At 38.7% G+C, this 27,912-nt stretch overlaps 1 protein-coding gene and 1 long non-coding RNA gene across 2 annotated transcripts; one reads left to right on the top strand and one right to left on the bottom strand.

Moving 5' to 3' along the window:
- Positions 1-292: 292 nt before the first annotated feature.
- Positions 293-9,450, bottom strand: C1H3orf85 (chromosome 1 C3orf85 homolog). Its single transcript, XM_072326800.1, has 5 exons — positions 9,402-9,450; positions 5,300-5,311; positions 2,781-2,917; positions 2,479-2,564; positions 293-356 (listed from the first exon to the last, which is right to left on the bottom strand). The coding sequence occupies exons 1-5, from the start codon at positions 9,448-9,450 to the stop codon at positions 293-295; spliced, it is 348 nt and encodes a 115-aa protein (XP_072182901.1).
- On the top strand, positions 1,633-27,912 carry LOC140247295 (uncharacterized). The gene is made up of 4 exons (XR_011902632.1): positions 1,633-1,764; positions 2,752-2,848; positions 27,124-27,199; positions 27,717-27,912. It is a non-coding gene; the product is annotated as an uncharacterized lncRNA (long non-coding RNA).

The following is a 27,912-nucleotide window of genomic DNA, read 5'->3' as shown; positions in this document are numbered from 1 at the left end:
TACATAAAAACAAACTTATTTGTTTGTTTTTTTTTCTTGTTGTTTTTGTTTGCTTTAACCTAATTGGTGAAAGTTAATGGCTGCTAAGTCTTCATCTCTTTATTCAATTTACCGTGACTTACATCCCACTTCTACTACTTCTCCATACAAAATATATGGCATTGAGAAAGACTGTGTGTATGAATTGTGGTGTTAAGACTGTGGTATGAGAGAAAGTAATTTGTGGCAAACAGATAACACTCCATGTCCTAATATCGCCAGACAAGAGATGTGCAGGATTCGATTGTTCATCCTACTGTTGTTGGAGGTGCGTCCCAGACTGCTGTAGCATGTCCATGTAAGATCTGATGTTGTCACTAGAAAAGATGGAAAAAGTTGGTTTTAGTACATAAGTCTGCAAAATTATTTCAAGATCCTGTCAGCAGCTCTGGTCTTCAGATTTGCAACATTTGGTTTTGGAAGTGTTGCCCCTGAAACAGATTTCTGCATATGGTTTATAGGCTTGCTTTTCTTGGTTACCTCAGAAATGTAAATAATTGTGAGCAATGAGGTCAAAAATCATTGTTTTGTTATCCAAAAATATTTTTCAAAACTTCTGGCTATGTTTTTTTTTTTCTACAATATGCCTTCATAAAAGTTCCGGATGTTAATTTCTGCCATGCTAGCATTGTGAACTTGATTTCAGTCCAGGACTTATCCAGTCTCCCTCTGAAATCATAAATGTGCTTCAGTAGGAGTGCCTACAAATGTGTTTCTGTAAACTAGTTATAATCCTGTCATATGGCAATCATGAGGATTATCATTCTGGAGGAATAATTCATCCTGCAGCATGCCTGACAGCTGTCGGGATCACAGCCTTCAGACACATGGATTGGGCAACTTATAATTAGAGGTAGTTAGATATTTTCTGTCTGAATAATTTTTCCTGATGGAAAAGACAGGTCTGGGCAATTTTTTGTTTGTTTTCCGAAGAAAACTAACTAAAGCGACTTCGGGCAATTCCACACGTCATGAAACAAATGCATTTCTATCCCAGCACATTGCTACCCATATCATTTTTGGAGCTTGTGAGAGAATATCCTGATGTTTCCTCTCATTTGCCCAATGTTGTCAGCTGAATGCTTGACAAGGAAAGTGTGACTTGCAGTTATTTTTTCTACTTTGTTTCTTCTCCAGCCTTCTGGTGGAACAGTCTTACAAAGGTCAATCTGAGACTCTCCAAATCAAGTTTTGTCTTATAAAAAGTGCTTTTAGGAAAAACCCTTATTTTAAAGTGAACATTTTCAAAATGAAAACTAATTTTAAAACAAAGCATATTCAATTCAAAGTACATGAAGTTCACCTGTTTTCCTATTGGTGGGTACAGTTAGACTAACTAAACTGCTGTTTTTTTTTAATCTACTATTTTAAGCACTGAAACTTGAAGTTGCATGAGATTACTTCTATTTACTCCTGTTCTTTCCTGAGGAATGAAGTATCTTGGTATGAAAATTTTTTAATGGGAATAATGTGCATGCTCTGCAATGTGCTTATCAAACGTAGTCATCCAATATTTGTTCCCTCATGTATGGGAAGCTATTAATCACAGCCTGAACCTCTGATTAACCATCTGAGGCAAGTGATGGTTCAGCTGTGGGAGCACAGGTGATGGTGGAGCTTTACTCCACCTCTCCTAGATCCCATTTAAGGGCTGCCACCACAAAGGTAGCATCCCTTTCTGGAGATTGTCCCTGTGTGGAGTTTCTGTGGCAAGCCTAAATGTTGGTAAGCCATCCATCTTGACTGTGAGCCTCAGCATTGGTGAGTCTCTTCCTTATAGATCTTCTGGTTATCCGTTCATTTTGTAATTACAACTATTCATTTATGTAATTACAGCTATACACCTTAATTGGACAAAATGATGTTCCAAAAAAATCTATGTGCTCCAGTGCAGTCATGAATAATTCCTCAATGATAATCTAAAGCACTTTATTTTGTGTAGTTGTGAGCTGGTGTATAAATGCTGTTTTTGCCAACTACTGTGTCTCATTCTTTGTTTAGTTCAGCTGAGCTTTTATTTTGCACTGAATACAGTTTTGTTACTAAAATAAATGCATTGTTGTTGGTTTTTTAACCCTTTTTCTTTTCAGGAATTGTTTTCCATCTGTGTTGTAAATCAACTAGAAGGCTATATTGCTGCAATTTAGATTTTGTAGGCTTTTTAAAAAGGCATATTTTCTTCACGACTTTACTAAATTCCCTCAAAGCATTTCTAAGAAGGAGCTCAGCACAATAAAAATGACTTCATTTAAACAACTGAGACAGTAAAAACAAATCTTTAATTTTCTAGGATGCCTCTTATAAACATGAACCAATGGCATTATAATTATACCACTGAGATATAATTGCTAGCATTCTTGTATCTGACAGTTTTACTTACTCAAGTACATATATGCATTGTGAGTCTGTGAAATGCTCTGTTGAGAAGCCCCATCATACCTGGCAATTGAAGGATCAAAGGAATAAGATCCCAAATCCATGTAGTATTGTGCTGTGTCTTTCAGAGCTGTCCATGATTCACTAATCTAAAGTAGATCAAAACAGAAAAAGAGCTTTCAGAGCTTTGATACTGAATGAATACCACGTGTGGCTATGGAGAAACCTTGCTTGCTCTGATACATTTCCTCTCTTGCCCCAAAGGGATTCCTGTTATTTGCCAATCCCAGACCTGCACTTTAGGTTTTGCTTGCTTATTGTTTTTTTCTCTTTCAGGAGGTGCTGCAAGATAATGGAAGAAATACCTGCTCGGCCACCATGTATCCCCACGCATTCTGACTGCTGCTTGGGTCCCAGTAGCTGTGAGAATACGGTATTTGTCGTTTAAGTCTTATAAACTGATTAGCAGATTCTTCTGTCAGAAAAGGTATTCCAAGGGCACCTGGAACTGAGCAATATGTGTAACGTTAGAAGAAAATGTTTAGAATGTGCACTTTAAAAAGAGAAACAAAAAAGACCCCCCCCTCAAAATAACCATATTTTATACTCAACTAAAGTTCCTTTGGAATGGTGATTTATTTAAAAGAAGCCCAAGACAGTCTTACTGTAGAGCTTCAGAAAGTTTTCTTTTAGTTTGGTATGTTTTCTAAGCCTGAAATTAGTACAACTCCTAGAAATTATTATCGTCTGTTGAATCTAATCAGATTTGGAATGAAACTATAGTACTACTATAGTGCTACTATATCTTTAATGAAAGACAGTTTAGCAGGAAAAAAAATAAGACTGGCATTGCGTAAGTGTACTGAGAAATCTAGCCTTCAAGAAAATTAACCTAAGCTTACCTCTGAATTTAACTATGTTCCTGGTTTTAGATGTATTTTTTTCTCATTTGTAGTGGTATATTGTATGTGTGGAAATTATTTTGTAGAGAAAGGATACTGTACATCTCATTACCATATTGTTCTGTGCTTAAAAAAGGTCATCCCAGATGCATACTTTCTTGTAGATCTTCTTAAAATGACATTATTGCCCAAGGAAAAAAGGCTGAAATCCTCATTAATTTCATATGAAAAGCCTTGGTACAGGAAATGACTTTTCTGTTAGCCTGTAGTTTTTTGAGACTGAAATTCATTTGGGGTTAAACTGCTCTGAAATAGCGCTTCAGTCTGAAACGTATAATTTTTAATGAGCTGTTAATTAAGCTTAAACACTGATAAGTCAGCTGAACTGAGGCTAGGATCTGTAAACAACTGAGCTGCAACTTGGCTGAATGGGTTTAAGTGGACCCCTGAGGATGACCTGCACACACTCAGTACAGAACTTGAACTCATGTATGTAGTGTCTTACAGTAGGAGTTCTGCAGGGCAAACTGCTGCCTTGCTGACCACTCTCCAGTGTCCTTATTCATGATTTCCTAGGAGGAAATCTGAGAACATCAAACATTTGCTTTCATTCACAATGCTCAGTAGAATCAGATCCCTTGCTATTATTGCCAACTTCGCTGACCACTAACGAATACGGTCACTCTGCAGCATTTCAAATAGGAAAATGTATGCCAAATGCTCATAGGAAACAGTATTGTGAGGCAGGATGTTTGCTGTTTCTCTTCATTGCCAAAAGCATGCTTGTTTAAAAAAATAAAATAAAAAAGCTTGTCCATTTAAACTTCTACAGTGCTGTTCCAGAGCTGTGCAGGATAAAACTAATCTCATGCCAAATATCTTTAGTTCTCTGGCAACCTAAAGTTACCAGTAGAAAATCTATGAGCTGTTAACTTTCCTTCAGTGAATCTGGGAGTTCTTTTGGTATTAAATATTTTGTAAAGTCATGATTACATTTCTGGACTGAGATAACTGAACTGGGATTGGCAATTGGCTCTGTAGCAGGCTGCACTTTTGTTTAAATATATATATAGTTAGTAAGGGCCATTAAACATTAAATTTTATCACCAGTCTGAGCTTTGGCCTTATGGCTTTGTGGTGAGCTACAAAAAATGATCACTTGGCAGCTCGGGGTTATCATGTTTCCTTTTCCCACTGCCAGCATCCTCATGGAGTGAGCTTGTAGCTGCACTGGTGGGACAGTGAGGTATTGCCTTGGCTCCTCTGGTGCAGTGCTGTGTTTTAAGTGTATTAACTTTCCATTCTTGGCACGCAGTCTCCTCTGACTGCACCTGTATCCAATGAGGGATGTTTGTTTTCTGGCAGAGCTGTGAGGAAGCAAGGTCTGCAAGATCACATGGACAGGGACATCTGCTCTGTCACTGCCAGATCTACAAGTAGCTCCTCTGAACGAAGTATATAGACTTCAGCAAATAACATCTGTCCTGCCTCAGTTTAAGTTTCTTAAACTGGGTGTAATTTTTCACCACCTTTTGATTGCCTTACTAAATGTTTGTGGATGAATTTGGTGTTCGAGTTTTATTAAGAGAGTATTCCTGAAGGATGTTGGTTTGCATGTGTAGCAACCCATCTTGCAGATGAGTAGCTCAGAAATCAGGTGAACGTAGTTGCAGAGCATCTAGGTATAAGGCTAGGGAGGGAGCTGGGAGCAGGTGGGTACGTAGGAGTTAATGAAATTGCTCACATGGCATAAATTTGAGCTGAAAAACAGGAAAAATTTGAAACTGCAGAGAGACAAAGTTAACCTACTGTTAAGAACTGAGACACATTGAACGTTAATGTTTTCCTTCAATACTTTTATCCCTCTTTTCTCTTAGAAAAACCTTACTTGAAAAGCATTTTTAAGGATTAATGGTCCAAAGGGAAAACAGAAGGGAATGCATGCTGAAGCTAACTGTTGCAAGGACTGTATCAGCTGTTACCAGCCAGAGTGACTCCTTTCATCATCTCTGGAGATTCACTCAATATTCTTGTATGAAAAGCAAATAATAATAGGAAAAAATGGGCTGTTTTTAGCGAGCAGATGCTTAACTCATGTAATTACTGCCTTCAGCAGACAGTTTGGTCTGTCCCTACACCTCAAAAGATTGTCCAGTGGGAACAACTACTAGCAACCATTACTGCTATGATGTTTTCTGAGTATCTCTGTTTGGATTAGGGTGAACTACAATGCCAAACCTGAGAGCAGAAATAGTGGTAAACTTGTGTCATGCCTGTCAAAACAGCAAACACATTTTAATAGCACTGAATGTCAAAAGCACTGATTATGGAAAAGGCATATTAAATAGCTATCAATGCCAAGATAATAATAATGAAAAATATTGCTGTATAGCTGGAAAATATTATGTAAAATATAAAATCAATCTGCGTGGATCATGTTATTCTGAATTAAGGTCTCTTAACACAAGGCCTAAACAGAAGTTGAACTCTACTGTGTAAGAATAAACTTTTTGAAAGGAAGATATTCAACTGGGTGCAACTGTAAAATCTTCCTAGAGCAATGTTGTCTTGGACCAGCTGAATGCATCATGATGCACTTCATCACACAGAGAATATATGAGGATGGGATTGAATTTGAACACCTTTGCCTACTTAGGAACCCATTTAATTGATTTTCTTTTCCTCTTTCTGAAAGCTGAGAAGTAGGAGGCATTGCGTGCTTAGCAGTCTTTGGGGAAAGAAGGCAAGCCATTATTTGCATGTCTGATGGTAGAGCAGAATGATAAAATAAGAAATCTGAATACCTGATAAAATAAGGAATCTGGATATTCCTCCCCTTACCCAGGCACTCTTTAATTAAATCAGCAGCGCTGTGTAAGTGGTGAGGAGTGATGCTATGGCTTGAGGCCACAATCTATTACTGCTGTACATCTACCACAGGGAAAAGGGGTCTGTGTCTGATTTGCTGTGATAGTTACAGGAAAAATATAAATAAATAAAATTCCTTAGCAACAATTCAATCCTTCTCTGCAGACATTTTCATATAAACTGGAGCTATTTGTTTCTCTCTGATTTCTGAAGAGTATTTCAAGTTTCTGACAACTTGAAAGCCTGTTGAAGTTATTTGTGTCAGTGGAACTTAAATGTCGAACGTCAGTAATTGCTCTGACTCCCTTACTTTTAGATTAGTAATTCTTATTATCAGTTTTGATGACTAGCTGGTCAAAATGTCAGCTCATGGGATAAGGCTGATGGTGTTATCAGCACTTACAGCCAGCACCTGAGCAGAACAAAGCATCAGCCTTGGATACTTCAACCTTGCTGACGTTACTGACACTGACGTGTTGGGAACTTTGGAAAGGTAAATCTAAAAGTAGTGCACAGGTTCATGTCTTGAAGTTAGGAACGTGCCAGAATGGACCCCCATGTTTTAGCTAACTAAATTCAGAAATGACTCTCAAATCATAACCCAGGACTTGGCCTTGGGCTGTTGTGTTTTGTTTGAGCTTTTTGGTCTTTCTTAGATAACTTTCCAATCATATGTAATGCATCTTTACAAACTCTAAAATATCTGGGAAATAATAAATAAGAATCTTACTTTGGTTTTGATCAATTTATTCTGCAACACCGAAGTACTCGGCATACCACAGCGCAACAGTGTAAGTGCTAAAAGTAAAGCATGGAAGTGGCCAGTTTGTTTCTACATAAGTTTTTCTTTAGGTTGTGTGATGCTATGGAAATTGAATTGCTGCTGCCTGTCAGTACTTCATATACTTGAATGGATGGCTGCAGGAGTAGATTTTTGGATTCTTTAGGCTACCTTTGTTGCCTTTTCCAGTCAAAAAGCAGAGTTAAGCTCAAATCAAATGTTTGTATGTTGCTTTTGCAAATGGTGAAAAAGAAATGTGTGCATGCACATGGGCTGTGTATCCTGAAGTGTCCAGAAGGTAGTAGGCCTTTAAATTAGGTTTTCTAATGATTTTCAATGACACAATTTAAAGTCAATGACTGTGAAATGCTTCAGCATTGTGCGTATCCTTGTAGGTTGTAAAATTTTGGACTCTTTATTTTTAAAGTACTGTACAGTTTGTTCGACAATTCTTAATTTTACAGCACAGAACTCGAACTGAAAGGGAGGGCTCAGTCATAAGGAATCTTTAGAGATACCTCACTCCCTCATTAGCAAAGACAGTCAAGATACAGACACAGTGCAGAATTATGTGTTGAACATACTGTTGGTCTGATACCTTCAAGTTCACACTGGGATCAGGAAGGTTTTCAGGTATGGTAAAATAGCAGGTGAAATTTGGCAAAATTACTGGATAATTCTAGGGAAGGAATTATTTCCCCTGTAACAAAAGGTCAAAAAAATAGAGGTCCTGCTCAGTGGATCTTGGTGAAAAGTTCTTCCAAAATCCACATGTGGCTACCAGTTTACCTTTGGGTTAATGAACAGGACACGCTGGTTGGGTATCTGAGAACTTTCAGTGATGATCCCAGTGCCAGCACAACACTTCTTGTGCTCCATCAATAGCTGCTGCACTATGCAGAGATCATAGAAAGAAGGCCAGCAGATAGCCCTGCAAACCTGTTCCCAGAGGTGTGGAGGTGGTCTAATATCGAGGAGTGATTTATAGTGGCTGAACTGAGGGTGTGATGAAGTGTCAGTTTCTCATTAGTGAGCCTTGCAGACGCTATTTTAATTCACCACTGCCTTCTCCATTGCTGAAAGGATTCAAATTTAATGAAAAGCTGAACTGTTTGTTGCCAGTGATCAATAAAATCTTTTAAGAGCTTGTTTGTTAGAAATCAGCAGTAAGTAGGTCTCGCTTTCTTTTAAAAAGGAACCTCAGAAGGAGAGCAAGCGAAGCTGTTGTGAAAGATGGGCACAAAGGGGAGATGGAGCAAAGATAAGAGTCTTCCACATGAGGGGCAGCATGGTGCTGTCCTCCCTGTTTAATTTTAGGTGGAATTTCCATGGGAAGGAGGTCAGGTTTGAACAGACAGAAAAGTGCACAGGAGTAGACCAAGCTCAGATGCACAGCAGGTCAGGAAGTGAAGATAAGGAGTGAGGAAGGTTTCTAATTTGCACTCTAACATGCGGTAGAAAGAAGGAGCCTCTTTCTATCTCCTTTCCCTTCCTGGAGAGCCTCTTTGCAGCCTGATCATAGAGAGGAGAGTTTGGCTCCAATTCACAAAACGTACTGTTATTATTTTGGGATTAAATATTTGTCATTACAATGCCATTTTTGACTTAGTTCTTAAGGTTCTTCAAGCATTCAAATCTGAGAAATGCTTTTAATGCTTGTGTGGATGGAGTACCTTTCCATGATGCAGGCAATCACCCAAGAAGTCTAGTCACTTAATGCCCGCCTACTTTGTTCTAATTTAGTGAGGAATAAGTGAGCGTGGACTACAGCAGTGTGTGTTTGTTTGAGAAAAGCATTCTTCCAGCACTGCTGGTACTGCAGCCCTGCTCCATTTATTTTCATACTGTTTGAAATTTTACAGAGTGATTCTTGACTTTTAGGTGTTGTAAAGGTCCAATAATCAGAAAACACAAGAGCTTAAAATAAATAAAAGGCAGGTCCCCTTAAGCAGTTTCGAATCAGACATCCAAGATGTCATGAAATCACTTATGAAACAGATGTGTGTTAATTATTTGTGCTTTCTTGTAAGCAATAAATGACAATGATGAGAGCAGAACAATGTTTAGGAAAGGTTCCAGGAGAGAAAGGGGGAGAGGGTGAGAAAAGCACTAAGCTCTCTTAAAACTTCTAGCAGATCAGAAAACATTCTTTAAGATTCTCTTTCAGCTGGGAAAGTGTCCGCAACTCCTAACACCTGAAAGGTTCAGTGGCCAGATTCTGAAGTAATCATAAAGAGCAGAATCAAGACTGTATTTTACAGGCTTTGCTATGTAGTCTTGTGATCACCCACTTTCCCATGTGTCTCTGCTGCAGTGACTTCCCATTAATTGTCTCCCATCAGGACTGTTCTGGTGGTATCATGTTGTTTTTTCTGCCAGCTGCCTATTTAACAAGCTAGAAGGGACCAATATGAGACAGGGTGCCATGCACTTACCTGTAAGCAGTAGAGCAGACACCAAAGTTTGGAACATTTTCAGAGACATCACAGATCATCCAGAAAATGCTTGCTTCATAAACCAGAGGTAGTCTTACAGTTTTATACTTTGTTATCTTAGAGTTTATAAATCATTTACCAGATACCTGTGAACTGCTGGTGCAGGCAGAGGGCAGGGTACAGTGCTTAGTTCAGATTTGTCTTCTGCCTCTGTTTGTACACTTTGGACTTTGCAAACTGAGCCTCTAATGAGACATAATGACTCATTACTGTGTAGATGCATTAACTTCTGTGTAGGCTTTAGAATGCAAAACAGCACATCAGGATTGTTCTGTGCAGTGAACACAGCAGGTGTCTAAGAGTCGGTCTTCTGCATGATTGTTTTCCCCTTACTGCAGTAATGGACATGAACGTTTTGTGGTCTGATGTGAATATGAATGGTGGGAAATGGTGTTTGAATCAACCTGTTCTGAGAATCCTGCCTAATATGCAGTATATTTAAGCAATATAATATTTGCATTGAGAAAAATGGCTAAGAAAGCACTATGATAAGGAGGGAGGGACCTACTTCCCTGAACTAGACATGAATCATATGGTATTCTACTGTCCTCTTCTAGTGCTGGGAAACTATAGAGCATGCAACATTGTGTTCATGCTGTCTAACCTTTTTCACCACTTCAGTTAAATTTTGCCTTTTTGTATACAACTGTCAATAACAGTAGTTTCATTGCAGACCACTTTATCTTAAGCTTAACTATGCCAGTGACAACAGACAAGAGAAAAGCTGAGCTCTGTTGCGTATTAGAAAGTGATGATATGCAGTTCACCAATGCAGACGTGAAGACCTTTGTGCACATCAGGGAGTTGGACTTTGCTGACGTTACCGGTCAGGGACCAGATTCCACGGTGATGGACAGTATTTTGTCCTTACACTTGCATTAGAGCCTTTCACTTCAGACTGTGAATTGAGCAAAAGTTTGCTGGGAAGCAAAATGTAATTTGGATCTGTACATAGGTCACCCTGAAAGTAATGCCTTCTACTTACGTCCATGGAAACTGCAACAGATACAAAGAGTGCAATAATACTCTTTAAATATGCATGTTCTCAGCTACAAAAATAATAATTTAAAAAAAAAAAAAAGTTTTTCAACATTGCACCACCATTAGTGAATTTGCACAGGTGAGCTGATCAAGATGTTCTTCATGTCACATTGTATGACAACAGTGCATGACCATTTGGAGCGTGGAAGTATTTCACAGTGCTGTTGCCACTGCTGAAACATGCCACCCCTCACTTCACTGTGCTCGCATCCACTGTTTGGTCTCCAGAAATGTTCAGTGGGTGCCATTTTTCTGCATGGAGGAATTCAGTGACACACATTTAGTCCATCTGTACTTCCCTGTCAATGCTATTTTGTCAGACTGCCCCTCTGCTGCCATCTGTTGCACTGCTACAATATGTAAGGGCATACTGTTGGAATTATTTGACCTACATACCATGGACCAAAATGATAAAATAGGAGGCATTACTTTCAGAGCAGCCCTCATGTTTACAGAGTCTCATTGGTTTTGTCATTACACAAGGGTGGGCTGAATGAATGGCTAGCTACTGAACAGCAGGCCTAACAGTGAAAATATTACCTTGGCACTAAACCAACTCACAGGTATAGTGAAGCTGTTCTTAAAAAATTAAGTTTTTAAGAGTCAGTTTTACATAAAGGCAGGTGTTCTGCACCCTGGAGTCATGTTAACAAGAACAAACACTCAGCTGAATTTATGATGTTGAGATCAGCCTCCTGCACCTTCCTCTTGCTTGAACTACTAAACTAAGTGCTAGATGAGATTTTCTTTCTTTCTGTCTTTTTTTTCCTTCTCCTTATGCCTTTTTCCTTCTTACTTTTGTCCTTTCTCTACTTATTGCGGTCTATCATTAGAGGTGGAAGGAATTAGACATTCGTCAATGGTTAACATGGGTGTCTCTGACAGAGATTCTCAGCAACTATAGATCCACAAGAAATATGATTCAAAGAAGCTTGCTATGCTTTTAACTTGCTCCATCTCTTCCAATCTGTTCTACGACTGTCTTACACAGTCCTGCATTTTTATTATAGCTTGACTCCCACGGGGTTGTTTTTTTTCCCCTTCATTATACATATTCTAGTATAATATATGAAAGAAAATGTTGGTCTGTAATTTCACGTTCATTGCTGTTCCCTGTTCTTTAATGCGCAGTCTTCTGCTAGAGGGGAAAAATGCCAGTGATACAGCCTAGATCCAGTGAGATGACAGTAGCCACTAAGACTTCATACTACGTGAGAATAGTTGAGAGAAGATATGGATTGGCCATATAGACACAAGGTATCTTATGCTCTAATTGTTTTAGGAAGCAAGAGGACGAGATGAGAGGTAGTTTTTTTGTTTTCTAAGAGCAGGAGTTTATTTTAAAAAATGGTAAAAGAGACAGAGACCGTGGATCACAAATGATCCTGAATGTTCTAAGTTCAGGCTCATTCTTGTGCTTGAAATTTCAACCATAAAATCTGTAACGTGTGCTGGAGAATCCTAATTGCCTATATCTTTTATGGATAAAGCTCTGACTCTTGCAAGGAAAGGCTTCCTGAGAGGCATAGGAAGTCATCCAGCAAGATCATGACATGCGTTGGGGGTACTTGCACACCAAAATATAACGCTTATGCTGCAACAGACCAGGCCAGTTGTCAACTAGTTTAGGAGATGATACAAGATTTGGGAAGCAGCAAGTCTCAGTTGTATAAATCCATGACAAAAAATACCCTTCCTACTTTTCATTGTTTCATCCCCTTTCTACCCTCTCTTCCAGGACAGATTTTGGCCTTGCTCTTTTCCTACACTTTCTTTGTTCCAGCCTGCCTAACTCTGCCTTCTTTCCTCAGGATTGTCTCCTCTCTTGTTGCTTGCTCTGCAGTTTTGTATCAAATGATACTATGTCCATAAAACTTAACTTCTTTAGATTGAAGAATTTATCAGTATTTCTCACAAAGAGTGGTTTTCCAGTTTTATTTCACTTTTTTTCCCCTCTTACGTATCCTCCTTCTTGCATCCATGAGGCTTGAAGCTTTCAGGATCCTCACATCCCGGCCTTTTCCTACATTCCTGCAGTTGTCCAGTCTCAGCAGCTCTCAGAATAGCCAGTGTTCTTCATGAAAACCTGTAGTACAAAACAAACAAAAAGCTTACATGCTGTATTTTGCCTGAGGGTTAGGGGCTGTGCATGCCCAGCTGGCCTGTATTCAAAAAATTTTAGGAGACAGATGTTTGAGGACATTTTATAGGCAATCTGGTTATCACTTAAGGAAAAAAAGAAAAAATAAAATGTGTTCATTGAATGGAGAATTTTAGCTGTTAATCACTAACAGATATGCAGGCTGTAACTTTTTTTTTGAAGATTTATAACTTGGCCCAGTGGCTCAAATTTTCATATGGAAGAATGAATCATCGTACCATTTTCATATGATGCCCTCCCTCTCTTGTCAAGTTTCTGCTCCCTGCTTTAAAGCATGAAGAGCTTTAAAGGAGTTGTCATCTGAATATTCAGTGCAAGTTTAACTTTCCCCCACACATCCTTGTCTCATTTGCAGAAATAGCTAGATATTGGTTGAAATGCTTCCAAAAAATTCAGCCTGAGACAGATACCTGACATGTTTAAAATAAGATCAAACCAAATGATAAAAGCTTAATCGAGTTACAGGGAATTGAAAGTAGGATTATGTAAACTGACATGTTAGGCTATCAAAATTGAACCCGCCTTATCAATAAGTTGTAAGGTAGGCTTCAAACAGCAGAACTCAAAGTTAGGAAAAGATCAGAATGTTCTTCCTTTTACATTGTATAATCTTACACAGTAAGTTACCATTTCAGGAGAAGGATGTGCCATGATTATTTCTATTTTCTTTCAATGAAGAGTTTTTCCTTAAATAAAAATAAAAGGCAACTGAAGCATAGATTACTTTATGTGGACAATATCAGGGGAAACAAGGAAAAATACGTTGAGTCTGTTTAAAAAACTAATGGAGACAAGACTGTTGGCTGCTGGCTATATAGTGTTGCATGTATGTTCTTAGACCAGCAAAGGTGTTGTAAAATGGCTTTCTAGAATATCAGAAACAGAAAAATAAAGGTGTAGAGGAGATGAATATCTTAAAACAAATGAGAATAAAGCAGGTAGGAAACCAGTCTATAAAGATTGGGTTGGGGAATGAAAAAATAGATATGACTGAACAATTTGAGCTGGAAAATCATGCATGCTTTTTCATTTATGGAACTCACTTCACATTTGTGCTTTTGTCTTAGAACAAGTAGCTTAATTCTTCTGGCTTAATTTTGCCATCTAAATATAATGTTTATTTCTCAGACTTTGCAAACTGCTCTGTAATTGCTGAAAAATTTTGTCACCTTCTAGTGGATTTAATACTAAATTCCTCATTTGTTTCAGTTCATTGAACATTTATCAGTTCAATTGGTTCATCTCTTAAGACATCCTTGACTGAAGTGGATCTGCCTACACCAGTGCTGAGCACTGTTTTTGAAAGCATCTGTTGTGTTGCGTGGTATCTTCTTGGATTTGAGATGAGAAAAGTGTGAGGTAATTTTTAAAAGCACGTAAAACATGAGAAAGCATATAAAACGTGAAATTCTTATCTTTAGACAAAGTAGTGAAAATGTACACAAAAATTTCTATGTCATTCTGGGATGCTCCACTTTTAAGGACTGGAAGCAAGATGTGCATTAGCAGTATGAAGGGCTTGAGAGCCTCTTTTACTTTGATTTGTTGTTGTGTTTGATATTCTCCACCTCATTTGGACAGGTAGAGCAAGGATGCTCTGCAAAGGCAAATTAAGGGAAGGAGTTATCTTCCTGAGCATGTGCATTAGGAGCACAACATAATACCCATCATGTTGTGTTAAATGGAATTACTGTTTTCACCTTATACATGCTGTGCGACCAGCAACTTGTCCTTAACGATTTGAAGCCAGAGGTAATAGTTTGTGTTTAATGTTTCTTGATAGATTCTCAATACCTTAGTTTTGTAACTTGTTATAAAATTCACAGTGGAACTAGGGGATGTGTTGAACTCTGCGCCTGACAATTATTTGGGAAAAATTTCTTCTGTTTTTGTCTCACAGCTACATAACTCTGCTTGCTGTTTTTTGCTTGTTAGATGGGTAGGAATGCTGAAGATAGGACTCTTTTCAGTGTAAGTGCTGCTATCAGCTCAACACAGAAAGTCATTGAAAAGAGTTTTGGAAAAGGACTGGGGCTTTTCAGTGTTTTTGATCAGTTACTGATTTCTTGCTGCATTATTTCAGTTTCTGTTCTCTATATTCTGCCCTGTTACATCTGAATAGCACAGCTCTTGCATGACATCTGTCATCAGCATGGCACTTGGACTGTTTGCACTCATGAGCCAGGGACAGCACTCTGGCTCCAACTGCTGCAGGCAGTGCAAAGAGGATCCCCTCCAAAATCACCACCAGCATGACAGAATTGCTAAGTGCATCCTCTTGACTACCCTGCCTTCACAAAACTGTCCTCCTGACATGAATTCACTATAGCCAGCTTTTCCAAGGTGACAGTTCAAAGGCAATTTATATAAATCTGTGTGCAGTGGAATTGAACTAAGAGCTACAGGAGGGTCTAATTTGAGTAAGTTAACAGGTCTTTTATTAGCCACTACTTCAAATGCCTGGAGTGTTTTGAAGTAAGCCTGCTGGCATATGGAGAGGTATTTAGCACAGCAAGACTGTGTGTTTTACACCTTTTTGGCTTGGAGATGTGCTTTAGTTTTGGTTTTTATTCCAACCGTAGCTCTTGATGTGCCCTTGCTCACCCATGTAGAACAGCATCACCAGTCCAGTCCTGTTGTTCTTGTGCTTGAGCATTTTTGATCATTTCACATTTATGACTGCAAAGTGCAGGAACACTGCCCTCTTCACAGAAGAAGGAAAGAAGATTTTACATTGCCATATTTTCCTAGATCAGCACTATGTAAAACTCTTCTTCCCTGATACTCACCTTGATGGTTCCAGGAGCAGTTCTGGACTGGGTCCTGAGCTCATCCTCAGCACCCCAAGGCTAGTGTCTGCAGAGGGGTGTGCCAGGGAATTTCTAGTTGGGCAGGAAGACTAGGTGGGAGCACAAGTCATCTGTTGAAGTAACCACAGGACAAAATTTGAGAACATTTGGTGGTGCCCATCATCTTTTGGTGGCTGGGCCACCTTGCCAAGTACCATCAGAATTTAGATGCTTTCTAGGTATGACACTTGTTAGGGTAGTTGTCTGTGCTTTGGTGTTGGAACAGCACAACCATGTCTGAAGCAGGTGGAAGTCACCACACTGGATTGCCCTCCCTTTGGTTGGGTTCTGGGGCATACTCTGCTGTCATCAGGCTTGTTCCCTCGAAGACCTAATCATTCTCATCATGTCCTCCTATTAAGTCCCAGTCATACAGGTCCAAGTCCTAGTTCTAGTCTTCTTAACGCATGGCAAGTGGACAGCAAAAACAAGGACTGCAGTTTTCTTCCTTTTATCAGTGACAAATTTAAGAAGGGATATCAAAATTCAGGAAAGTGGCCTGGAAAGTTAGATAGTCACTGATTTGAGTGGCCACCTCATTTGCAAAATGACTTTGACCTTCACACAGCTGTAATGTCTAAGAAATGCACCTCTTGTTGTTAAGATTGTGATAACTGAGTTTCTGTTGTCCCTAGAGTGTTTACAGCATTTTTCTATGTTTTTAACAACTTTATGCTTTATATTATGTCTGCTTCTGTATCTGTTTTCATGGAATAAACGTGTCTTCAATGCAGTGAAGTTAAAGGTGCTACAAGCATCTGGATGAATGGTCTAACTTTTTATATTTGTAACCACTGGATTCAAATGCAGATCCAAGGGTGTAACTGAGTAGCTAGCTTAGTTCCTCTGATAACTCTGGCATTGGTTTCCCCTCTTCACCCAAATGTGGCTGTCCCAGTATAAGGGAAAGTACGTTGGCATACAAGTGCACAGGAAGCTAGAGCAACGTGGAAAATCTCTGAGAGACTGTCAGTACTCCACTTTCTGAAACCTTGCCTCCTATTGTGTGAATGGTTTTGCTGTCTTGTTTCTTTTTTTTTTCTTTGTTTTGTTTTTTTTTAAACATCAAATTTCTACTTTGAAGTCCCCTGTGGTAGTATAACCTGCAGGTCTTGTGGCGGCAGCCAGAAATTGTCACAGCATTCCAGAGAGGTTGCTGCTCTCTGATCTTGCTGCGATGTAGATATTAGCTGACAGCTCTTAGGGTTGCTCTAATCTATCACTCTTGGTGAGTGAGAAAGCAATAGTGCCTTGCAGAGGAAAAATAATATAAATAAATAAATAAAATGTTCCTCTTGATGTAGCGTAAGACCACATCCAAAATCTTCCATATGTTTTTCTTGCCTTCTTGCCAGAGGCAATGTGGCAAATTTGGTGGATGCAACTTAGGCAACTTAAAGCAATTTGAAATGCAGAATCCTTTAAGTTCCCTTTCTTCCGGAAATTAATCTGTTGTTGCCAGCCCTCCATGGATTTAAAGCAGTGCTTATGAAGCCAGACTGATCTAGTCAGAGCAGGACCTGGTGACTTTGTTTCCTCTAACATGAGCCTCTGTGCACCATTTCTCAACTAAACCAATAAAGCTGTTGGTAGCATCCTATGCTGTCATCCCCTTCCTACTTACGTAGCACAGCAATTTCTAACGTCTATAAACAAATACATTTCAACTTGTGGTAAAGTCAATTTTTATTACCTCTTCTTAAAAGCTGAATAATGTGCAGCCAAAAGAATTGAACTTGATGTATAGGACTGAGCTTCTAACTGTAGCCTGATATCTCATAGTCCTGTCATAAAACCAGGAAAGTTAGTGTCCAGATGAGAAATATGAAAAATTCTACAACTGGAGCATTCTGTGGAGCATTTTAGTGCTCTGACAGACTGCAGTGGGAATTAACCATCATTGCTGTGACTTATGCCACAGGTGTATTTAACACAGTCAAGTCCAATCCTTGTTCTGTGAAGTCCGTCTGTTCATCTGGCTTCGATCCTTTTGTCACCTGCTGTTGCTGAATATGGGATGAACTGATCCGTATGTGCACTTGGAAGATAAGGTCTGGTTTTAAATCTCATTACAGTGGTGAGACAGGGATAGAGGCATGAGTAAGGGAGTTGCACAGGTATAAAACCAGGCTTGATTTCACTAATTACGAAAATACATCTGCTTAGGTCTGGCTTCTCATTGATGGTTCCATTGTAGTATCACCACTTAATTTATTTTTATTTATTTATTTATTGCCAGATTTTAAAATATACAATAGCCTTATTAACTTGGTGGCAAACAGCCCTGATAACTATATCGTCATTTAAAATGTTGGAAATAAATGTACCGCATGCATATGAAGAAAAGATTAAAATTTAATGAAGAAAGGGGTTCAGATGTCTTGATCAGCATTTTGCTGCTTGGAAGTCCTTAACAGAACCCTTCATAATTATGTATGTGTTACGGTTGAATCATCAGACTACACTGCTTTCATCTGATCCCATATGCCTGAATCTGAGGTACTGCCCATGTTCATTAGCACTGCACATTTATTTGATTTACTACTGCTATATATTTCAGTTCCTTAGGAAGAGTCCCATTTATTTCAGCTCTACTCACGGCTTCAAAGCAAGTGCTGAGATGTTTGATAATGCCTGGTAAATATTATGCTTTTAAGAAAAAAAAAAGTTTTTCTTTTCTTTGGAATCATCAGTGACTGAGTGAACAAGCTATTCTCTCCCAGCTAGCTGGTAAAAGCTTTGACAAACTTCAGCTACTTTCTTTAGAAGTGGAAATGGTTTATCTAGCACAATCTGAGCTACAACAATGAGAATGCTTCAGGTTTTTTTTTTTTTCTAATTTTTATTGTTTGCTCCTGATGAAAAAGTGTTCTGTTGAGCTAAACTTATGTTATTGGATTCCTTTCCCTGCTGTAGCAATGACTGAGGTCTATAAAACACTGGAAACATCTCAAAGCTTGGAAAAGTAAGCTGTTACAGTAATTTGTCTCATTGCTTGGTAGAGATAAAGCAATTAACAGCACTAAGACTGGTAAGCTATCTGAACATCAGGTGGCATGATGAAGACATAGGTTGAAGTCTCTGAGCCTCGTGTCTTGATTTCTATGTTCCTCTTTATTGTAGGATTCTTTCCCATGTTAATCAATGAACCATAGCCTAGATCTAATGCTTCTGAATGTAAAAACTTGCATCAGAACTGGCATGTTGCTTTTGGAAAAAAAAAATGGCATTTTCCCTTTAGAGTAATCTGTTCAAAATAATTGTTCCATGAAAAAAGATAATAATTATCAGCCATTTCAACTCACTAGTTGAAGATCCAGCTTTTAGTGGCCAGTTGATATTGATTTAACTTGTCCTTATAGCCCAGCTACTCAAAGAAGCAGTCATGGCTGACAGTGCATTTACCCTCTCTAATGAACAAAGAGTACACACCTGTAAAACTTTCACTCTGCATGGAGATTTCTTGTATTGCATTTTGGGTTTTCTAGCATGCTACTAACTAACTTTAAAATAACTATCAAGAATCTTGAAATCTTACTGCAGACAACTTGATAGCTAAAATTACTTCACAATGTAAAGCCACGCTAGTTCAGTAGTTGGACACAGGAAAATAATTTTTTAGCGTAATTTTAACTAATTGGGAAAAAAACAACACAAAAAACAAACAACACAGAAAGAAGTTCCTAGTTTAGAATTAAACTTTTTTTTAATCAAATAGCTAGTTACCATTTCTAAGCAAAAAAAGAAATGAGGGCCAGAAATTTATTCTTTATAATTCAAGAGTTATTAAAATACACCTGGATGCAAGACTGGAATAGTAGGTCAAGATAAAAAGAAAAGTTATTTTTGTTTTACCCTTTGTAGTACAACATCTTTACTTAAACAGGATGCTGGGAAGAAATTTCTTGCAGAATTTCCAGAAAGTCATTAAGTAAAATGTGCCATAAAAACACAACGTAACAGGAATTATATGTTGACAACGCATTAGTTCATCGATGCGCTTTGTGGGCTCAGAGACATAAAGATATAAAATTTATCATCATGTCTGTTAAAACCTCCCTGGTAGGCTGGAGATGGGAGGGAAGGAACGGTAATTTCGGTCGTACTTGTAAGTTAAAGGGTAATGTAATACTTAAGTCCTTCTCTGCTTTGCAAGACTGTAATGTTCTTTGAATTGCCCATTGGCAAGCTATGTCTTGACATTTATAGGTGAGATTATTGAAGTGTAGTATGAAGCAATTAAAGAGAGATGCCTGCTGTGCCTTGCCTCTTGTCATTGAGAAGGCTACAGAAAACACCTGGGCTTATCTCTGCCTGGTCTATTTGCTGCCAAATATTTGTAATGCCCTGTAAAATTCTTCCACTGTCCCTTCTCCTCTCAGTCCCTGTGGCCTTGATGGTGGTATCCACTTAACCATTTCATTAGAGAATCAGATAGAAAGAGGTAACTCTGATGAGGAATCAGTCTTTGTGAAATCAAACTCTAAATTCTCTTACCAAACCCTCATAGTTGATCATGTGGAATTCCAGCCACATCAGGCATTAATAAAAACAAGTAATTAAATGACAAAGCATAAGCCTCAGAGGCACTCTCAAATGTCAGTTCATTCCTGGGTTTTGATGCTGTAGACACCTCCCAACAAATTCCCTTGGCACATGCTGCATGTCACAGTTGCACACTCAGTGAAATCCTCGTGTTGATATGAAAACTGAGATTGTAAAACCTGCATATCAACATCTGGAATGTCTAATGGCTACTTTATTATTTCTTAACTGTCGCTGAGGCAATTTAAGCTTTCTGACCTTCTCCTTGCATCAGTAGCACTCTCAGCTTCATTTCTTGTGAAATATTCAGTAGCTTGCATTCCAAAGCTTTCCACCTCTTAATCCTCTTATTGTCTCTCTTGATATCAACCTTAGCTGCTGACATGACAGCTTTTTCCAATATGTATGTGAACTAAATGGTCTGGATAAAAGCCAAGGAACGTTGTGCCTCTTGGTGAGTTGTAGTAAACAGATATTGTATTAAGACCTCGCTATCCAGAGGGATGGGGGGGGGGAAGAAGAGCAAGCTATTGCCTGAAAGGCAACTTAATTCTACACAGCTTATGAAGGACACACAGGGCTCACTGCTCTTGGTCAGTCCCATTTTGCTGTGGGGCAGAAAGCATTGCTGAGCTTGCCGCAGATGGATACAAATGACTTTGAACTCTTCCACGGAGTGACCTTACTCCACTCCTGCAGGTGGCTTTTTAAAGTGAAAACCTAAGCCTTTGTGGTTTGCTTTTGACTTTCCTTTTAATCTATCTAGCTGATTGCCCTCCCAGCAGCCTTCTGGGGTTTGTGAGTGCTCCAAGCAGTGTAGATGGGGAAAACTATGTTCCCAGCAACCTGGTGACTTGGGGCATGGCAGTATTGGCTTGGTGTTTCCGCAGTTCTTCAGGTAGCCCCCACAGCACCTGTCCACATTTTCACTGGTAGGAGAGAGTTCTGCCCCTGCAGCAGTGCAGTACGCCAGGAAAGGCTGAGAGAGAAAAACTAAACAAATACAGCCCCGAAACAGGCTTCAGATAGGTTTAACATTGCATAAGTTTTCTTTAATTACACTTGTTTTGTTGTTGTTTTTGTTTTGTTTTGTTTCTTTTGAGATTGTGTGACTAAGAAGGATTCGTTTTTCAACCTAAAGGTCCTGCCAGTGACTTTGTGGTAGCTTCAGAGTCAGTGACTTTGTGGAGTCTCTAAAGACTCATAAGGAACCAAACTCGACATATTCACTGATAAGCACAGTGAGCCCTGTGTTGGAGGAAGTGACACTAATTGCCCTCCATGAAACACGTGGAGAGTGTATGGGGCTGTGACCAGTTCTTCTGTTTAACGCTCCTGTCTGTGCACTGTCTCGGGATTTGAAAGCTCAGCTTTGGAAATGTCAGGTGATGACATTTTCATTTCCCTCTGAAAACTATCCCATAATCAAATGAATCTCACCTTTCAGGAGGCTTTTTTTATTATTATTTGTATTTTTCCCTTCCCAGTACTGTCTTTATGCTTCAAATAGAAGGCACGCAAAACTGTGTTTTGCATTTAGGTGGATAAATCTATTGCTAGGCTTTATCAATACCATCCTAACATACTATCAGTGCAGCTTGCTTTCAGGAGAAGGTTTTCACTTTTTTCAAGTAAGTTGTTTTCAGCTGACTTTTCTATTTTCTGCCATTGATAGGAGAAACTGATGCATGAGCTACTCCTCCTCAAACTTTTCCTGACCGCTGATCTTGCAAGGATCTGTAAGTCTAACTCCCTTATAACAGTTTCTGACAGTAAAAATCCAGCGTTATTTTTAATTCTTTTTACTCTTATATATTCTGGATTTCATAATTAGGTATTAACAACATAGAATAGTTCTGTTGGCAGGAGCCAACAAAGGTCATATACTCCAACTTCCTGACTACTTCAGGGCTAACCAAATGTTAAAGTGTGTAACTGAGGGCATCATCCAAATGTCTCTGACAGAGCTGGGATTACGTAGATGTTTTAACATAAATCTTTTCCTAATGCTGTGATGTTTCAGAAGTATTCACTTGTGCTCCTCCCTACTTCCTCCATGTGTGCTTTTTGCTGTGCTTGCTGCCAGGAGCATCAGATGCAGCTTTGAATGGAGGCCAGTATTTGCACAGATCTCATCAGGTTTGAAAGGAGGGGTGCCGTGACGAGTTTCCTCTCTGTGCAGCTTGGAACAAAATGAAATATGTCCTCATGCAGAACACAGCTGCAATAAACAGCTAAAAGCTGAAGTTAGAATTACACATCAGAACACACTTGATAGTTCTGTTCAGTGGAGGTGGAGGAAAACTTTTAGGCAAAATACTGAACTCAATATTATTATTCTGCTTTGTTGTTTTTTTAATCCCAGCGGGTAGCTGTCAGCTACAAAGAAAATTTCTCCTTCTCTTTCCAGACAGTAGATGTGGTGATATCTGCAAGGTAGCTGCATAAGTGCTGAACTGTATGGTTAAAGGAAGTTTTCTTGAAATTAATATAATGTCATACATATAGAGCCATTGATTATAAAACACAATCAATAAACAGCACTTGTACACTATGAGAAGAAAAAAAATTAATATAAGATTGGGGAAGGTTGTTTTTTATTGTTTCAAAGATGACTTTGCATTTTTTTATTAGAGCAAAGTATGAAATTGATCTTTAGAAAAGCCTCTCTGGCTTGCTTTAAGCAGTAGCACCACCACATGTCTGGAAGCAGCCAGAGGTCCAAAGCTCAGTAGTAACTCTTAATTCTGTGATTAGGAAAAAAAAACAAACAAACAGAGTAAAAACTGTTTCAAGCAAAAATTCTGATAGTTTTAAGGCCACAGCTCTCCCTGACTGCTACACTGCCTTCTCTCTGGAGTTTTGTTACCTTGTGCTGGACATCTTGCTGCACTGTCCTTTATGCTTATCCCTGCATGTTGGGATCTTATGGCAGAAGGTAAAAATCTAGCCTCTGAAATTACCATCTTGCCGATATACTGGAAACTGATTTCCCCTTTAAATACCACACATGTAAGAATCAAGTCTGGGACTCTCTCACTCTCTTGGACAGTCACTCAAGACAAGCTTTCACTAAAGTCACAGGCATTGAGAAATCAATAGAGCAGTAGGGATTGTGTGCAGCTCTGAATTCTAAAACTCCTCTGGCAATGCAGTTACTACCATGGAATACTGACCTACAGCAATGCAGCGTAAAAAATAATATTGGCAAATGTGAGTGGCCTTTTGTGTTGAAAATAATAAGGGAAGAGACTTGTGAGGAATGCAAATTCATTTTCCTAAAATATCTAAAGCATTAATTAAAACATGTTTTAAGCATAAGTTATTGAACGCTCTTTATTATTTAAGTGTGGCTGGCGCCTAAATTTCTAGTATTGCATTTAATCCAGGTAAAGAATAAACGCTAAAGGTCAGTTATCAGGGTAAGTCCATTTATCTTTTAAATCTACTATTTTAATAAAATTTATATCAATACCATTTGCTCATGAGAAATGTGTCAATGTACAATGATGTTGCTACGTGGTATATTCTTCTACGTGTTTCCACATAGATGGTTTCCTAAAAGCTCTTTCTTACAAATGATGGTCAGGGTAGTAATTTTCATTGGTGTGAAGGCTGTGTGGTAAAAAAAAAGTTTTGCATAACTGAGGAATTGTGTTTTGCAGCTTGACATATGGATAGTATTAAAGTTTACTGCTATGACAATGCTTGACTTCATTGCTCATTCCTCTCAGGTGAAGAAACTACATGCTGATGTACATGTAGTGGGGAGTCCTTAGCCATCTTGGTTGTCATCTTCTTACATTCTCTTACTATTTTCTTTTTATTTAATTTTTTTAAGACATTTAAATATTTGTCATTTGATGTCTCGGCTGTTTCACATTGCTGCAAAGACTAGAATGCAAAGTCTGTGTCCTGGTATCTTTAAGCAGTTTCCTAAAGAGGTTTGTCTGGTATTCTTGCAAGCCAGCTCTTCATATTTAAGTCTTTGAAAGACAATGAGCATGAGGATTTTCCTTGGAAAAAGAGCTCCTTACCTACAATAACTACCAGCACCTGACAGACCTTCTGGCTTTGTAGTAGAAAACAGCAACTATGGGGCTTGCAACAGTAGCATTTTGTGATAGGGAAGAGAAGTAGAGTCTGATTTCAGATATGGTGGTGAAAGTGAATGAAAAATGCTGCTTGAGCCAGCAGTGTGCTCTTCCAATTTGGAAAGCAAATGGTATCCTGGGCTCCATCAGAAGAGGGGTGGCCAGCAGGGACAGGGGGGTGATTGTCCCTCTCTACTCTGCATTTGTGAGGCCCCATCTGGAGTACTGTGTCCAGGTCTGGGCCCCCAGAACCCCAGATTGGTGGCCCTGCATGTGTCAGGGAGTTTGGAGCCTGATGATCCTTGAGGTCCCTTCCAACCCAAGCCATTCTGTAATTCTATGGCCAGTCAGCCATTGTGCTTATACAAGCCACTTTCCTTTATTGTCTTTCTCCTTAGGTTGGAAAAAGGAAAACTGGACTTAAGTCCTTTAAATACTGAAGATTAATATACTCATGCTCCTGAATTATCCAGAACGTTTCTAGAATCATATAGTTGCTCAGATTGGAAATGACCTTAAAGATCATCAAGTCCAACCGTTTCCTAACCATACAACCCTAACTCTAACAACCCTCTGCTAAATCATGTCCCTGAGCACCACATTCAAGTGATTTTTAAACACATTCAGGGATGGTGACTCAACCATCTCCCTGGGGAGCCTATTCCAGTGCTTAACAACCCTTTCTGTAAAGAAGTTTTTTTCCTGTTATTCCAAATATGATTCAAATACTAATTTGTATATGAAGATTAACGTTTATTTTTTGTTATGGGTAGTGAGTGAATCAGACTATTGAAATTTAGCCATTTGTCTTTGCAGTCCACCTCTGGCTTATGGCAGCGATTAGAGACAGTGTGGGGGCAGGGAGAGGTGTATGTGAGAGCTAGACCAGGTGTGGTAAGCCAGGGGGAATGCATCAAGAATTATCATGAATAACAGGAGTACAAAGAAATATAGTGTACTTTTTTGAAACTATGTATTCTGCAATTATGGTATTATTTAATGAATGCCTTACAGGTACAGCTCAGTAAATGAACATCCTACTTGTTTTTCAGGGAGACAAACGATTTCATTTATTCCAGGAGGTTTTCTAAATGAATATGAGATTCCAAGGTGCTTAAATGTTGATGACAGACAGACAGATGACAGTCCAAGAGTTTGCTTTGAAATCATAGGGTCATAACCATTTCATTTAATAACAAGTTCCAAAATCTAGATGGAGTAAAGTTCTATAACTGAGTTACTGGGAAGGTAATGGGTTATCTAACTCACTGTCTAAACTACGGTTGATTTTAATATTTCAGATGAACCTCCTAAATTCTTTTTTTTTCTGATTATCAGTAAGAAATATTTCAAAGATATTTATTTTTTAATCATTCTGTTTGCTGTTGTCTCAGAGGTTTTTAGAAAAATGTTGACAGTTTTCATTCATGTTTGTGCTTCCTATGGATATGGAAACATAGAATTGCCATGGTTAGAAAAGCCCTCCAAGATCATTTAGTCTAACTGTCCACCTTCCACCACTATTTCACCACTATTATATATATTGTGTACGTGTGTGTGTGTGTATATATATATAGTATATATACTATATATATATATAGTATTTTATATATATATATGTATGTATGTATTATATAATATAATATCAAATATAATATCAAAATGTTTTCTGAACACCTCCAGGGATGGTGACTTAGTTGCTATCCGATTTAGTTGGGAAATATAGACAAATTCCTCAATGTGTAAATGCTGCAGGATCAAAAACAATTGTTCCTTTCTCTGCAAGCTTTGCTTATCCTCACATTGTCATGAGTTTAACAGCACTAGTACTGCAAATTTAACTTGAAAATGTTCAAATAGGGGCATCAGGTGTGCTTCTGCCTTTTTAAAGTAAACTCCTTGACAACAAGCTATTTGACAGTAATCAGCTCTTTCGTTATTACTTTCAAATTGGAAAAGATTTCATATTATTCACTAAGATCATCAATGACATAAGCACTTCTTTTAAATGTTTTGTGACAAAGGAAGTCCTAATGATGTAGTTTGTTTCTCATTAATTGTCACACAAACAGGTTGGGTAATGCTTTGACTTAAGCCTCTCTTCAATCTACTAGAATTTAAAATTCATGGATGTATAATTGAGTGATATTTCTATGTCAGCTATTTATGTTGTTCTTTATAATAGATGTATATAAGTGTACTTGAGAAAACTGGAAACTGTCTCCTATTCTTTAGAAAAGTTGACTGTGAAGTATATTCTTTGTTCAGAAACAGCTACCTGCTTTCAAAGTTGCTCTTTTAAAGAAGGGTGTTTGTTATGGGGAGGGACTGGCTAACATCTAAATAGTAAGGAAATACCCAACTGGCAGCCGCTGCTTGTGGGGCCTGGTGCCCCATGGTGAAATACAGATCCTACCAGAGCCTTCCATGTTTTCCATTCCCCTCTAAACAGACTGAGGGGTGCTGAGGAGAAGCCACGTGTAGTCTTTCTCTTTGCAGTGAACGCAGCAGCTCCACAGAGAAGGGGTTGAATAACAGACTTCTTGTGCAAGCTAAAACAACTTTTCTAGAGAAATGACTCATTGTTTTTACTCATTAGGGGGTGGAAAGCTGATTCACTAGCGCGAGCCTTGTACAGTTGGCAGGGTAAGCAACAACTCAAGGGATGAAAAATATGGAAAAATAGTGGAGCAGAAAGAATTAGTATCAAAAGAAGAGGAAAGAGGGAGCAGAACAATAAGAACTGTTGTAATAAAGCTTCTAATTCATAAGCCTTCACATGAGTCCCTGAACAACTAGTAAAGCAGTAAGTAATAAACAGAATGGCCAGAAAGAGAACAAGTTTTCACACTGGTGCATTTAAAGGGCTCTTTATAAACAGTGGCCACCAACAACTGGTGCATTGTTTCTCATCCCCAGGCTTCTAGTAAGAAACCCAAGAAATGTTCAGTATGCGCTCTCTCTGTTTAAAGCATGAATTTGTATCTGCTGAGGAGAAACGTGATCCTGTCATGGCAACAAAAAAGGGCAAGAATCTTCATGTTGAAAGTATGCATATACTCTCTATATATTTATATACTATATATACTTATATATTTTATATATTTAAAAAAAAAAAAAAAAGAAAAAAAAAAAAGAAAAGAAAAGAAAAAAAGAAAACCTTTCCAGGTGTGTTGAGAGATTAAAAAACACAACTGAAACTACTCAAAACAAATATCGTACCTCTGCAGGACAGCAACAAGAGATGGGAAGCTGTGACTGCAGAGGAACTGCTTCTCTTTAAATGTTTGTTTCTGCTCTGCTGCATTCCCCATGGGACTTCATGGGCATTGGTTTCCCATATGCTTTTTATGTGTTTCTGTATTGCCTGTGCTATCTCTGCCCTTCCAAATGAGGACAGCAGACAGAAGCAAGTCTGATCTAGTGTGCCCTGTGAGACTGCTTTTAGTGTTTTTAATAGCAGTTCATGATGGCAATGTTGAGTATGAGACAAAGCTAAGAAATATACAAGTTCTGTTTGTAAGTGATCTTGTTCTAAATGCATGCTATCATTCTCTTATCATAGAATAGGACATCACGAGTTGGAAGGGATCCACAAGGACCACCAAGTCTAACCTCTGGCTCCATGCAGGATGACACAAAATTCAAACCGTATGTCTGAGAGCAGTGTCCAAATGCTCCTTGAACTCTGGCACTTGGGGCCATACCCACTGCCCTGGGAAGCCTGTCCCAGGGCTCCACCACCCACTGGTGAAGAACCT

Source organism: Excalfactoria chinensis, chromosome 1 (genome assembly GCF_039878825.1).
Source record: "Excalfactoria chinensis isolate bCotChi1 chromosome 1, bCotChi1.hap2, whole genome shotgun sequence".
NCBI lineage: Eukaryota > Metazoa > Chordata > Aves > Galliformes > Phasianidae > Excalfactoria > Excalfactoria chinensis.
This window is presented reverse-complemented; position numbering and strand designations above follow the sequence as displayed.